Below are 15,247 nucleotides of genomic sequence, written 5' to 3'. Positions count from 1 at the left end.
GTATTAAGTCCAGCTTGTTAGCTATTTGTAATTGAATTGAGTTGAACTCCGATCGAAACTTGCAAATTGATATTAAAAGAACGAAATCAAGTTGGTTGTTACATTAGTGTGATCATGGGGGTAGACTACTATAAGATTCTGCAGGTTGATAAGAGTGCCACAGATGATGACTTGAAGAAAGCTTATAGAAAGCTTGCCATGAAATGGCACCCTGATAAGAACCCAAACAATAAGAAAGAAGCCGAGTCTAAATTCAAGCAGATATCCGAAGCCTATGAGGTATGTAATGAATTATAGGATGTTCCTCCAATCATTATATTATATTATATTTATGTCTCGTTGTTCTTATGCAACTAAGTTGCATTGGTTTTTGATGCTTGCAGGTTCTGAGTGATCCACAGAAGAGAGCAATTTATGATCAATATGGAGAAGAAGGGCTAAAAGGGCAAGTGCCACCTCCAGATGCAGCAGGTGCAGGTGGTGCTTCATTCTTCCAAACTGGTAATGGGACAACAACGTTCAGGTTCAATCCCAGGAATGCAGATGACATATTTGCCGAGTTCTTTGGATTTTCAAGCCCCTTCGGGGGAATGGGAGGTGGTGGTTCCGGTGCCGGGATGAGGGGTGGTGGAACAAGGTCATTTGGTGGAATCTTTGGTGATGATATATTCAATTCATTTGGAGAAGGAAGGCCAATGAGTCAGGGTCCACGGAAGGCACCTCCTATAGAAAGAACATTGCCTTGCACCCTTGAAGAACTTTATAAGGGCACTACCAAAAAGATGAAGATCTCAAGGGAAATTGCTGATGCAAGCGGGTAAGCACTCCAATCATTCCTTATCTTTTCAATGATTTCCAATTTTAATGTTTGCCATTGTTGAATGTTAAAAGTTTGTTTCATTGCAGTAAAACTTTGCCGGTGGAGGAAATCTTAACCATAGAAATCAAACCGGGGTGGAAGAAAGGGACAAAGATAACGTTCCCGGAGAAAGGAAACGAGCAACCAAATGTGATTGCTGCAGATCTTGTGTTTGTGATTGATGAGAAAGCACACCGTGTGTTCACAAGAGATGGAAATGACTTGGTTGTGACACACAAGATTTCACTTTCTGAAGCTCTAACAGGTTACACTGTCCATTTGAAAACTCTAGATGGCAGGGTTCTTAGCATTCCCATAAACAATGTGATTCATCCAAGCTATGAAGAAGTGGTTCCTAGGGAAGGAATGCCAATTCCCAAAGACCCTTCTAAGAAGGGTAACCTTAGGATCAAGTTTGATATCAAGTTCCCAGCAAGGTTGACTTCTGACCAAAAAACTGGACTTAAGAAACTTCTGGGGCCATAGTGGAATTAGACCAGACTATATTAGATTAGCCGTCTAATCATGTTGCAAAGTGTATCTTTCTTGTGTATAGTAATCCATTGTTTTTTGTACTGCGCTCTTTCAACATGGTGCATCGAGTTTTAACACAGTGGGTATCCTCCTTTGGATTCTTGATTCGATCCTCTTGTATCCAAATTTAATACAACACAAAAAGGCACACAAAAAAAAATCGATTATCATAGGATCAAAGTACGTTGATGACATGCTTTTATGAGTTATCTACTTATATATTTCGTCAAATCTTTTTATCATAATAATAATTATTATTATATTACATATATATTAAAATTAATTATTAAAATTAGTCTTTAATATATAATATATATAAAAATATAAAATATATATTAAAAATAAATTAAATTATATATATTTATATTATTTTAGTTATTAATTTTAGTATATAAATAATATTTTTATAATTGTAAAAATATAATTTCGAATGGAATGTCTCGCAAAATGACAAAATAGAGGGGGTAATAGTCTCTTTATCCCTTTTTTACCAAGACTTTTTTTTTCTGTCATGCTTTTTTACCAAGACTTATTTATTCCTTCATATGCCAAAGCACAAGGCCCAGTCCCTGACCCAACCCAAAAGATAAAAAAAAAAAAGAAAAATATAGGGTATCAAACATATTATATTTTAAACACATATATAAAAAGACACATCCAGAAAATATATCTATAAAGACATTTTTATTAAACACAGTCATAAAAGAGACATTTTTATTAGACACATCCATGAAGATACTTTCATTAAACACAATTATACATAAAAGTTGACAGAAATTGACAGAAATGCTGTTAGTAACGTAGCGAAACCGTAAAAAAAAAATAAGGAAAGCAAGAAAACGAGGAAAAAGAGTTGCATTCCGTTCCTACAATCCTACTGTGTTTCAGTGTTTCTCACTGAACGTTATCGGCTATCCCATCTTTTTTCCACCCGTGCATCACATGGATACTTAAAAACAATTTTAAATACAATGATATCCAACAATTATTATTTTATCTTATCATCATGATGAGCATATTACTAGGACTTAAGAAAGAGGCTGAAAAGTTATTAAGGCCATTTGGTAAGCTTTAAAAATATTTTTTTTAATTTTTTATTTATAAAAAATAATAATATTAATATTTAGTGTAATTTTTAAAATTAAATTGTAGTTTTTTAAAATACTATTTAGGAGTTTAGAAAAAAATTAAAATAAAATTATTTTTTTAAAAAGAGTTCAATTAAACTGTTTGTTTAAATTGGACTTAAGTTCTAAAGACTAAAGTAACTAGATGAAGAATAGATTAAAAACAACCGTCAGAAAATTTGATGTCAAAAACACAATAATAATAATAACAATAACAGAGAACAAAATATAGCTACACTTGAGCAACAACAAAGGAAAGACCTCTTAGAAGAGAGAAAAAAAAAGGAGAAGAAATCGGAATTGATATGGGGTTGGACTACTATAGGACCTTGGAGGTAGAGAGAACTGCCACAGATGAAGACTTGAAGAAAGCTTATAGAAAGCTTGCCATGAAATGGCACCCTGATAAGAATCCAACCAACAACAAAGATGCTGAGACTAAATTCAAACAGATCTCTGAAGCCTATGAGGTAAGGTACACCTTCTTTCAAGCCTCTTAGATTTGAATTGCTAGATACTCAGTAATCATGATCATTGATGTTGATTATTAGGGATTTTAAAACCTCTGGAGTTTGATGCTATGAATAGATAGAATTCTGAGTTGGTATATTGGTTTTGTTGAAGGTTCTAAGTGATCCGCATAAGAGAGCAATTTGTGATCAATATGGAGAAGATGTCCTTAAAGGGAAAAGACAACCTCCTGGTGGTGGTGGTGGTGGTGGAGCTTCATTCTTCCATGGTGGGGATGGACCAACAATGTTTAGGTTCAACCCCAGAAATGCAGAAAGCATCTTTGCTGAAGTTTTTGGATCTTCAAGCCCCTATGGAGGAATGGGAATGGGAAGGGGAAGGGGCATGAGGGGTGGTTATGGTGGATCTTGGGTGTCAAGATCCTTTGGTGGAATATTTGGCAGTGACATGTTCAGTTCAGCTAGAGAAGAAGCCACACCCATGAATCAAAGTCCACGCAGGGCTCCTCCCATTGAAAACACACTACTTTGCACCCTTGAGGAACTCTACAAGGGCACTACCAAAAAGATGAAGATTTCAAGGGAAGTTGTGGATGCAAGTGGGTAAGTTTATGATTGAACTGTCTTCTCTGGTAAATTTCATGAATAGAAAGTGAGTCCTATTGTTTTGGACTCAAAAATTTAGTTTTATGTTTAAGGTAAGAAAGTACATGTTTCCAACTTTAGATAGTTCATAGTTGTATAATTATTTAGTTGAGTTTAGCTGGATTGTTCTTCTATACTGAACGAATCTGAAACTAAAAGGAAAACTAATTCGTCGTTTTGACTTGTTACTTGCAGGAAAGTTATTCATGTGGAGGAAATCTTGACCATTGAAATCAAACCTGGCTGGAAAAAGGGAACAAAAGTCACATTCCAGGAGAAAGGAAACCAGCAGCCAAATGTAATTGCTGCAGATATTGTGTTCATCATTGATGAGAAGCCTCACAATGTGTTTACAAGAGACGGTAATGATTTGGTTGTCACAGAAGAGATATCACTTACCGAAGCTGAAGCACAATCAAGCTACACTGTCCATCTTACAACTCTAGATGGCAGGGATCTGACCATTGCTGTAAACAATGTGATTAGTCCAAACTATGAAGAGGTGGTTGCAGGAGAAGGTATGCCGTTTCCAAAGGATCCTTCAAAGAGGGGTGACCTTAGGATCAAGTTCAACATACTAGTCACAGACAAGGTTGATGCTGGGGCAGAAAATCAAAACTAGGAAAGTTCGGGTGCAACAATTGCAGAGTATATGTTGTGTATAATAATAGTCTTATATTTTTTTTTTTGTTCCCATTCTTCTTTTTCTCCCTTTTAGTCCTGCATTTTAGATGGGTTTGGTTTGTGATTGCTGTGTTACTGTAATATCATCCATGCAAATAAAACCCTACAATGTTAGATTGAAGATGGAAGCATTACACTCTGAAATTACAGTTCATACAGTAATTTCATTTAGTAACTAGTCCAAGCAACAAAAAGATAATCAAGGTGTAATTAGATTTATTAATCAATTGAGTGTCTATTACAAGGGCCAATAACAGAAGAGCAAAAACAAAATGAGGCTGGCTGCCAGGGCCCTCTGCTTCAACATGCTTAAAAATACAGGGATCCATTCTGCATGGATCATATACCACTATAAATCTACTCAGCTACTAACTCTTCAAGCAACATGACTTGGAGCTCAGGTTCTTGCGAAGCTGCAATATCGAAAAAATGTAATACAGCCTTGAGATGCAAATCATATTCCTTCGATCAACTAAATGGATGTTCTAATCATAGGAATCTTCAGATTCAGATGAGTCTGAGCCTTCTTCATTTATGACCCTATGTGCCATGCCATCTGAACCCTCACTCATAACATCTGCTTCCGAATCCTCTTCTTCGTTCTCTTCAATGCCGTTGTCATTGTTGTTGTCATTGTCATCTTCAAAAGCATCCGCATCTTCATCACTCATTCCAGCAAAGTCCCTACCCCAACTGTTGGCGGGAATGCCATTATAACCCACCTCCCAGTTACCTTGATCATATTCTACTGCTTGGCCGTTGTCATCAGATTCCACCTCTTCAGCACTGTTGCTATTGTCATCAATTTCAATGTGGACGGGAGTCATGGGACTTGCCCTTTCACCATCCCACTCCTCATCAAATCTTCTCAATGGTTCTCTGTCAATATTGGGGCTATGACTCACTGCGGTATGGCCCAGCAACAAATCTTCAACAGCTCTCTTTTCCACTCTCCGTTTCCTTACCGTTCGGCGACCACGACCACCAGCTGATCCTTGTAGTACTCGTCCCTGCTGTTTTAGCTTGTCACTTAGATTCTCATTGACCTTTACATTTCGGCGGCCAGTATCTCGTTTGGAACTGTACATTCTTTTAGACATCTTTTTACCCCGTCCTTGATCATTAGACCCTCGTCCACGTTTATTACCACTTCGAACAATTTTCTTTGAAGCAGATTTATCTTTAATGAATTCACCATGCCCTAACTCTGCTGGTTCAACCTCTCTATTGCATTTGAAGGACGTATATCTTGAAGGAAGCTTCTGCTAGAAAGAAAGAGCGAGTTAGATGCTTCTGAGTTTCATTACATGTCATAAAAGATCTCCTGCCCTCCACCCACATGCTCAAAAGTAAAAAGTAAAACATCAGGATCATATGTTTAAGGAAAGATTTAGTATCCACTGTATTTCTTGCATTATAGAAAAATAGATCAAACTTTCAAGAGAACTTCATCCTATTATCAAAGTAGGGACTCAAAACAGTCTACTAAAATTGAAAAATGAGAGAAACTCACGATGTACTCTTTCGCTTCTTTCTCTTTGCATGGCTCAGGTATCTCAAGATGTACATAATTGATAGATGAATCAATCTCAAGAAGCCTGAGAGACACTGCTGCAGTAGTTTGTGGAACCCATGGAAGTACAGCTACCGATTCAGGATCAGTGGAAGTAAGTGAAGCATTACCACCCATATTGCTCAGTCCCAATAGTTCATCTGTTGTAGAGAAGTTTGATGATAGAAAATCTCTCCGTAGAGCTTTCTCAAACAAGGCCAATATCTGAAAAATGAGTTGTTAATGTCCGGGGTTGATTGCCAATTTTAAAATGATGCAAATATACAGAAGATAAAACTGTTAAGAACTGAACCTGTAAAAGCTCCTCAACAGAGGATGATTTGCTCAACCTCACACCCCAATGCTTCCTAGCATCATTCGTCCAAATTGTTCCAAATGCTTCGGGGAGAACTGATGCCTGTAACTCCAAATGTAAATACAGTATACTCCTAACTTTATGATGCCATTAACAATTTAACGGGGAAGCAACTTCTAACAATGCAAAGTTATCATCAACTCACCTCAATACAAGCAAACAGAACCTTAAGCAATCTTGTCCGCAAGGGAAGAGAAGATTCCATAGAAACATTTTTGTGTAACTTGTCTCCACAATGAAATGCATGCTTAGTAAAACTAAATCCATTATTTGTAGCGGAAGTCCTGTGGCAGGATTTACAGTGGGAGTCCTCAACAAAATAAGGTTGCAGACAGAGGTCACAAACGTCCACCAGAGGTTTGCATCTCTTTTTCCCATATTTTGTTGCACATAATATTGATGAATTATAGCACTCTTTCCACATCCACTTTTGAAAATCTTGATACCTTTGTATGGCAGCTTTCTTCTCATTCTCACTTTCCCCAAGCTCAATCTTGAAGGATGATGATGTTTCCAATTTGTCAGAGTTCAAGTTACGAAGAGTACTGCTAGGACTGTCAGATCCAACATGGCGATCAGGTGTTGAATATGGTCCATTATTTTCTTCACTTTTGATCGAAAATTTATCTTTGCTCCCTATTTTGGCACTGGCACATTGTGTATTCCTTCGAACATTTTCTTTAAAGGACTTCTCAATCCTTTTCAGCATCAATCGCAGATGAGATTCCCTGATCCCCCTTGAATCCAATGCTGCCAAAAGAATATCAAGGGCCTGTATAGAAATGATAGAATAATTTATAAATAATATTTTTATTATAATGATAAAGACAAAACTATTAACCCATTAACATTGGGAGAAACATTGCACCTATGTCAAAACCAATCTAGAATGCAGTTGAGCAGCAAAACAAGGATCAAACAATGGAATATTGAATAAACAATTTACCTCTTCAGAATCAATAAGCCCCCAATTGCCATCATGATATTCAACAAAGATCCTACCAGAACCAGGATCATTGCTAGAAGCAGAAGCAACAAACTGCCAATATCGATTACGTCTGCGATCTTGGCCAAGGGGTAAAGACCTGTAGATACACATCTCCTCTGCTATGTGGGCAATATAAGATTTCAACTGTGAACGTGATCTTTTTGAATATTGTGGAGGTACCTGCACCTGAGGGTGATCTGGACCTGTGCCTGTGCACAAATCTTGAATTAGGGAGGACTTTTCACCATGCAAGCTCTGTGCAGCAGGTGCTGGCTTTTGGTTTTCTGCAGTGCCAGGTGATGTTTCAATATTAATAGTATTAATATTAATGTCAAGCATTGGACTTTGACTGCCCTCCACAGCAGCAGGATATGTGTCATGTGTTTCAACTTTGTTGGCAATAAGTAATGGAATATCTGGTTTGTTAATAGTATCGTCTTTCAGACGAACTTTATCTATCTGTGCTTCAGCCCACATCTGCTTCTTCAGAGCATTTGCTGCTTCCAGACGATCCTGAAAAGCACACCAGATAAAAATATTAACGCAAAAATCAACTCAGAGATAGATATACATTACAAGGAATAAAGTTCACCTCCAGAACAACACGAATAGAATTTCCTTCATTTGCCACACCAACCAATGCAACTAGAGCATTTAGACGCTCCTCTACACTGAGATCAGAATACTCTCCTTCAGCAAGTCCTTGCACCCAGGATTCTCCAGATTGACTTTCATCAATTTCCATATTGTCTTGATCAGGATTTCCAGTATTCAAATCTTCACAAACAACAGGTTGTTCGGTGACAGATCCAGGACAATCAGCTTCCTTGTAACCATCCTCAACAAAACAAGGCAAATCCATTTCAAACTCATTTTGATCAAGTTTTACATCATTATCCAAATTTTCTTTTCCATTTGGTGTGGAAACATTTGGTTCATCAAACTGTCCAGAAATTGGATCAGCACTTGAAGGGTTTACTAGATCATCAACATCAGGATCCTCATCAACTTCATCACTTTCTGACTCTTCTCTTTCAACATCATCAGCATCTTCACCAGCTGGAAATCCATTTTCAAATATCTGAATTTTCTTTCTTGCTGCGGAAAGAATGGACTCAGCATCAGCAGGATCCTTTCTAAATGCAGTACGCACTCGATAGGTTGATGGAGCTATCCTTTCAAAAAGCTTAGTGTCTCTAGTCAAAGCAACAGAAATTGATGCTTCTGGTGTCTTGCTGGTGGTTAGGTCCCGAAGACCAGATTTCTGGAAGGAAAATACACTTTAGAACAGAGCTGACAATGTTTTAAAAGGAACACTTAAAATGAAGAATAATTAACCTGAATTTTTTCCGCTAGCTCAAGTACTGTTAGACCCTTGCTACCTTCAAGTGAGAGAACATGAAAGGCAGCAAATTTAACTGTTCCTGGAGTTAACCTGTGCCTTGACCTTCGAGGAGCTAATAGACCTTTCTCTTGCATTTTTGCCAGTGCACTTACAGCTGCTGAACCATTACGAAGTGTAGAAATGATATCTTCACCACTTCTTCCCTGCAATTATAATACATTTTGATCCACTTAATCTGTCAAAATAAAGATAAAATTGAATGTTGATTTAACATGCAGGCAAAATCATAAATGGAATGAAAATATTCAACAGTAAAAGAGGCAACTCAAGAAAGCAGAATGAAATGCTACCATAAATATGCCCTATACTATGGAGTAACCAAGTATAACTACAAAGCAAAAGAAAGAAAATAAACCTCATCTTTATCATTTGCATATGACCATGTAATACTTCTTTTCTTCAGCTTTGGTCCAAATCCTGCTGACAATGCTAACTGTCGGAAAATTTCTGGCCATGTCAACTGATTTAAGTTCTTCTGCCAATTTCGGATGTCAAAGCCCCATGCATATGCCTAGCATAGAAAATACAGTATTACTAGAGTGAAAAGCAACAGAAAAAACTATTATTAAATTTGCCTGAAAAGGATGGATAAAATTTTAAAAATATCTCAACTTACTCCTTCCACAATTTCTGGATGGCCACCTCCAGGATTAGCAGCTCCATTCTGGCTTATTCCTAATCCTGTTGAAGGTGTCCTTGCAACATCTTCAATGTCCTTTATTATAACTTTAAGAAGAGTTACATGTATCTCACCCAACAATCTTGAATCCTGTGATCAGATGATTTGAGTTGAACATCCACCATCAGAAAATGAGTACATGAAAACAACTCATTTGACATAAAAATCATGAGCAAATGCTGAATTGACTCACATAGTCATGAAATGCTTGCACAAACTCATCAAGAGTGAAAGGCCATAACTCAAGAACATCAGCAAAAGTAATCAGGAATCTCCAAACCTGAAAGAACATCAATAAAACACATAATAAGATATGCAAACACATTTTTCAGTGGTACACAACTAGATTTGCATATATACGTAACATATAGGCTTACTTAAATAACCATCACTATCTTATACAAACAAACTGCCATAGATAACTGAAAGCAAAAAAAAAAAAACTCTCCACAGAACCATAGCAATAGATAACTGCCACTGAAAGCAAGACTGGTATAAGAACATACCATGAGGAGGTTGCCAACATTCTGATCAGAGTCAATCCAAGGTTGGATAGCAAATGGCCTTTTCAGCTTTACACTCTTAGGTGGGAAAAAACACAATGAATCTACATTACAATAATACAGTATCAGTAGAAGAACCTTCTTTGTTTCTTATATTTACAGATGTACATTGAAAGTTCGATGAATCACAAATCTTAGATTGCATAAGCAACATAAAGATAAATTGCTGACCCCTAAATGATTCAAGGTTTTGCAATGTATCAAGATCAAGTTGTATAATCGAGGAAAGTCCCTTGCTTGTAGCAGCCAGCTCCATCAATTCCAGCTGTTCATCCTCAATAAGCTCCATAGATTCCTTAGCTATTCTACGGGCAGCAGCCTTTTCAAGGGCAGCCTTCCTTCTCTCAGCCTCTTTTTCTTTGCGAAGCTCTTCTTTTCGTCTTCTTTTCTCAGCCTTTTTTAATGTAGAACACAATAGAAAAAGGATAATCGGATAAGTTGTATAAGAACATACAGAAGAAAAATATAACCATTGGGCATAACTAAAACTTACTCTCAAGTGTTCTTTCATCAAAAACTTTTCCCTCCGTTCTATTTCACGTCTTTGTTCACGCCTAGATCTTTCCTCTTCTCGCTGTCTCTCGCGTATCAGTCTCTCTTCTTCCTTTTTTCTTTCACGTTCTTGTCTCTCCATTTCTTTCCTTAGTCGCTCTTCATTCTAAGAGAGAGAGGGTAAAAAAGGTCAGCTAAAGATTCCTTTTAAGATCTGCACGAATACGGTAAAAGGCTATATCCATTTCAATAATACCTTTCGTCTAAGGTTATCTTGCTTCTCAAGCTCTTTCCTCATCCTCGTTTCATAGGCTTCAACCTCCTTTGCAATTTTGGCATCATCAATCTAAATGAAGTTTTAAAACCACCAAATCAGCCTTATGTAAATATTATTAAAATAAGCTTCATGGCTTGAGGACAATAGCATATATTGGTAAAATTTACAGAACAATTATACCTTTCGTTTCTTTTCTATTCGGATTGTCATATCGTTCTGCAAAACTTGTCCACTGGGTAAAGCATAAGGATTTTCTTGACCAGCAATCGGATGATCGGCGAAGTGGGAGTCTATTCCAGCATTAGCTATGTTTGCATATGATTCCCTTGGCAGGGCAACATCAACTTCTCGAGGAGGAGATGAATAAGGAATCACTTGCTTGTCTTGCTGAGATGAAACGCGAACACGAGCAGAATGACTTTGGGTAGCATGAATTTTGTGCAGCTGTTCATTTATAGGGAAGGAAGTTCTGGAAGGACCGTCTATTGGATCATGTAAATGAGGTGGATTTAATTGTCCAAAGGCATCTGACCTAATGCCAGGCTGGTTTGGAAGAAATGGATATTCCGGTAATGTCCTCGCCATAGCCTGAAAAAGAAAGGCTCATTTAAAATTTAAAATCAGAATATCAAATAAAACACCAAGAAGTTAAGATATTCATCCCAGACAGGAAAATTAATTTAAACATAAATAAAAGCTGCCTAGTTTCTTCAAATTGCTAATTGGAAATAGATGAAAAACCTATGATGCACCAACAATGACATGGACACATGACAACAGCACAGAGACACAAATTTGAAAATGGCAAGACCCAGACAGAGACATCAACATTTATATGGTTTTCAAGTATTCATAAATGGCAAACTACGGATATTCACTATTTTCTAAGCTCAGTCAAAGGATTATGCAACATTATTGACATATATCATTTGTGTCAATACTTGCGACTAATTTCATTAGAAAAATTTTTTACATGCTATTTTTATTTACATTTTTTAACTTATTTATACCATATCCAAATTGTTTTTATTTGGAAGATTGAACAAAGGGCAATCCTGACTCAAACAAACCACACACATTTATGCCAAGTGAACACCAAATTCTACAATAGCAACATTAGATGTTTATCTTTTTATATAAAATGTGTGTAAAAGTGTAGAAGTTAAAGAAACAAAATGCCCATATCAATATTGAAGCCAGAACAGTTAAGTGATTCAGGGAAAAAAGGGAAGGTGAAAATGTAAACCAATTAGGAATTAAAGGTATATGCACTATAGATTAGATTCTGACATAAAAGGGAACAGATTAAAAAAAAACACCCAATCTTTACAACATGATATAAAAAAAAAAAAAACAAAATGATGCTCAAGACAAGGCTCATTTCACTGACCAAGTCATCAACATATTGAGCAGTTACAGGATATAGAAAACCAACCTTATTTGTTCTAACATCGTGTCTTTCATACATTTTACTGTCATAAGCAAGACTAGGTCGCTTTTGCTGTTCTGTAACAGCTGCATCACAAGAAAATACCAGAAGTTTGAGTGGCCAAACAAGGAAAATGTCGATCAATCAGCCATACAGATGGCAAACAAAGCTGAACATCACATTCCGTGCACAGGAGCAAAGAGAGCTAAAGTCCAAGTAAATAAACTAATAACACATAATGCATCATACAGTTAACACAAGCATAACATACAATACATCACTTAAATATAAGCAAAGATAGCGACACAAGTATACATACCTATGGGTGCCCCAAAAGCACCTGGGGGCAAAGGATCAAACTCTACTCCGAGTATGGGTCCATCGTCCCTCAGTGGCTGCCCCAACTGTGCCTCCACACAAGCAATTGCTCTAAGCTCCATCATAGCTTTTGGTGGCTCATAGTACCCCAGCATACCACCCCGGGGAACTACATTTCGAAACTCAGGGCGGGTAAGCGGGCTGGAGCCCGAACCTGACCCGGATCCATACTCATTAACTTGCTCAGGGCCCAGTCTGAGGTCTGGAGGAGAATCTGGCACAGGTGGTGCCGGCACTGGCACTGGCACTGGCACTGGCGCCGGCACTGCCTTCTTCTGCTTCTTAGGCGGCAAATCCTTCTTGTCCTTCAGCCGGCGGTGGCAGAACCACATCTGTAGCTGCCGATCGGACAGCCCCAACTTCTGAGAGAGCTCAGCCCTCATTGTCTCTGAAGGGTAAGTCTCCACTAATAAAAAGCACCAAAATTTCCATCAAAATTAACACATAACAGTTAAAACAAAAACTGAACACACCCCAGGAGAGGAAACTAAAACCCTTCAACTTCAAAAACATCACTAAATAAACAGCATAAAATTTCTGAGAACTGAATAACACACTTACAAGCATAAGCTTTCTCCAGTGTCTCAAGCTGAAAAGGGGTCTTCATCTGTCGCTTGGGCTTGCTCTGACCCTCATTCGAGTTACCAATTTTGCTGTTGCTTCCATTGTTGTTCTCATTGCTGTTATCACCAACAGCATCTTCCCTCTTCTGAGTATTATTGTTCTCAATCTCTGCGTCCGAAGCAGCTTCCCCCTCCATTTTCGAACCCGATCAAGATCGAAACTTTCTCCCCTTTCAAACCCTAGAAATCCAGAACCCACAAAACAACGAAAAAGGAGCAGCACCAGTAGCAGCAGCAGCAGCAGAAGAAAAACAAAGCAGCACAGAAACAAAATTAGGGTAACCAAAAAGGAATCGTTTTGGTGTTTAATTTTTTTATGCTACTCTTTTTTCTCTATCTCTCTCTTTGATTTGAGGCCTTTCTCTCTCTTGAAAAATCAAAATTCCGTAGTAGTCAAGGAATGGAAAAGGCACAGGATTGTTATCCTGATAGATGAAAAATAAATAAATAACAAAAAATCATCAATTGGGTGAATAAATTTGGAAATTTGAAAAAGGATAATGGAAAAGCAGCGTGTAATATGGGATTGAAAAGATAGAACAATGAAATGAAAGCATGCAGAAGAATAAAAGAACCAAAGCCAAAGGAAAAACAATAATAATAATAATAAAGATAATAATCGAAAACCTAAAATAATTAACCAAAAGCAACAACAGTTGCTCTTGACTACAATAACTCCATCACCACCTTTCATAATTAATCCCCCTTTTTTAATAATTGTGATAATAATAATCTGTTTTTGTTCTTTTTTCTTTCTTTCTTTTTATTTCGTTTTTATGAACGAACGGTGCGATTGCTTGATGTTCGTGTCAAACAGGACCTTTTAACTAAAAAACAAAAACCAAACACAAAGAAAGAAGAATTGTTTTTTCTTTTGTTTATGTTTCAAAATTTTCCTTTTTTAAAACAAAAATGAGAAGAAATGAAATGAAATGTTTCTCTGACTCTGACTCTGTGTTAGTGTGTGCATGTGTGAGTGCTTCTCTCTCTTCCCACGTTGTTTTTAATTTTGATGAACCTTTTTTCCACCCCCTCACCCTCAGGTTTTCTTTCGGCTTTTGCTTTTGCGAATTTTGTTATTATTTTGTTTCTTTTTAATATTTTTTATTTTGATTTTATAGTTGGCGAATTAATTGGAGAGAGAGAATATTTACTGAGTGTGCTTGTGTTTGTTGCAATTTTGCATTGGATTTGGTTCTTTGAAAAGTTTGTATTTTGTGTTTTTGAAGGCTCAATTCAATTCAAAAGCGTGCAATGATCGAATTGATGTTTTGAGCCTTTGAGGTTCGTGTTGTTGTGGGCCCCATTTCCCTTTTTGGATGGTGCCCAATGGGCTTCTTTTTTTTGTATACTCATTTGTCATGTGTTTTTCCGAAACAAGAAAGGCCCAATGCGTGATACACTCATACTTAGGTGAATTAGTTCCCATCCTTATTGGTCTGGATTCTGCAGCGCTCTCTAGGGTAGTGTTTGAAAGTTGGGACTAGAATTAGGAGTTAAACCCCAAAGTGGTCCTGAGATTCACGGATTACACCAATTTAATCTTTGACTTATTAATTACATTGTTTATATCACTGATTTTGTTAAAAATGCACCATGTTGGTCTCTCTCCACATCTCCAGTGAGGTGGCAATTGAAACTATTTGACCCATTATGGTCTCTCTACCTATTTTCAACCCTAATTTCAGCATCCCATCTCTATTGCTCTTCACCTTCTTCTCTTTGTTCAAGAACGTTCTTCTCCTATTTTTTGTTGTTACTCTTTGAAACTGAAAGCAAAATCATGATTAGATATGCGAGTCAAGGTCAAGGAATGATATGTGAAATTGCATTGTTTAGAATTAGAATGATGAAACCCTTGGAACCTTAATTGGGAAGTTGTGGTTAATGGTCTTGAGAGCTTTCCATACTGTACTATTGCACTTAAATCCAGAACCAAATGCTATTTGCCATACTCTATCACGTCTTGACCCTTCTGTTGGCTTATGTGTAAGCCAATTCATGCCATAGAGATAGCTGTAAGTTCTTCTTCAACTCATCCAAAACGGCCCTGCCTCCTGCGTGGATGCAAAAATGTTCGAATGCAAGCTTGAAATCTAGAATATATGCTTTGACTTTCGTCTTTAAAAGTTTCTTGGCAACCAATGTTGCAAAGATTAGCAACTG

At 37.3% G+C, this 15,247-nt stretch overlaps 3 protein-coding genes across 4 annotated transcripts; 2 read left to right on the top strand and 1 right to left on the bottom strand.

Annotated features, from left to right (window-relative positions):
- Positions 1–3: 3 nt before the first annotated feature.
- LOC112782930 (uncharacterized) lies at positions 4–1,501 on the top strand. The gene is made up of 3 exons (XM_025825608.3): positions 4–279; positions 384–817; positions 907–1,501. Exons 1-3 carry the CDS (start codon positions 115–117, stop codon positions 1,343–1,345), a joined length of 1,038 nt encoding a protein of 345 aa, XP_025681393.1. The 5' UTR covers positions 4–114; the 3' UTR covers positions 1,346–1,501.
- Positions 1,502–2,657: 1,156 nt separating this feature from the next.
- On the top strand, positions 2,658–4,440 carry LOC112784944 (uncharacterized). The gene is made up of 3 exons (XM_025828317.3): positions 2,658–2,990; positions 3,145–3,593; positions 3,831–4,440. Exons 1-3 carry the CDS (start codon positions 2,826–2,828, stop codon positions 4,255–4,257), a joined length of 1,041 nt encoding a protein of 346 aa, XP_025684102.1. The 5' UTR covers positions 2,658–2,825; the 3' UTR covers positions 4,258–4,440.
- Positions 4,441–4,515: 75 nt separating this feature from the next.
- Positions 4,516–14,324, bottom strand: LOC112784943 (homeobox-DDT domain protein RLT1). Of its 2 annotated transcripts, none has more exons than XM_025828315.3 (18): positions 13,020–14,324; positions 12,400–12,864; positions 12,087–12,166; positions 10,832–11,239; positions 10,631–10,720; positions 10,376–10,540; positions 10,054–10,276; positions 9,826–9,926; positions 9,513–9,599; positions 9,257–9,409; positions 8,996–9,151; positions 8,574–8,783; positions 7,828–8,499; positions 7,194–7,748; positions 6,393–7,019; positions 6,185–6,289; positions 5,833–6,096; positions 4,516–5,584 (listed from the first exon to the last, which is right to left on the bottom strand). In XM_025828315.3, exons 1-18 carry the CDS (start codon positions 13,216–13,218, stop codon positions 4,805–4,807), a joined length of 5,340 nt encoding a protein of 1,779 aa, XP_025684100.1. In that variant the 5' UTR covers positions 13,219–14,324; the 3' UTR covers positions 4,516–4,804. The 2 variants fall into 2 exon arrangements, with proteins under 2 accessions (XP_025684100.1, XP_025684101.1); XM_025828316.3 differs by having other exon boundaries at positions 4,516–5,581.
- Positions 14,325–15,247: the final 923 nt, after the last annotated feature.

Source organism: Arachis hypogaea, chromosome 20, assembly GCF_003086295.3.
Source record: "Arachis hypogaea cultivar Tifrunner chromosome 20, arahy.Tifrunner.gnm2.J5K5, whole genome shotgun sequence".
Lineage (NCBI taxonomy): Eukaryota > Viridiplantae > Streptophyta > Magnoliopsida > Fabales > Fabaceae > Arachis > Arachis hypogaea.
This window is presented reverse-complemented; position numbering and strand designations above follow the sequence as displayed.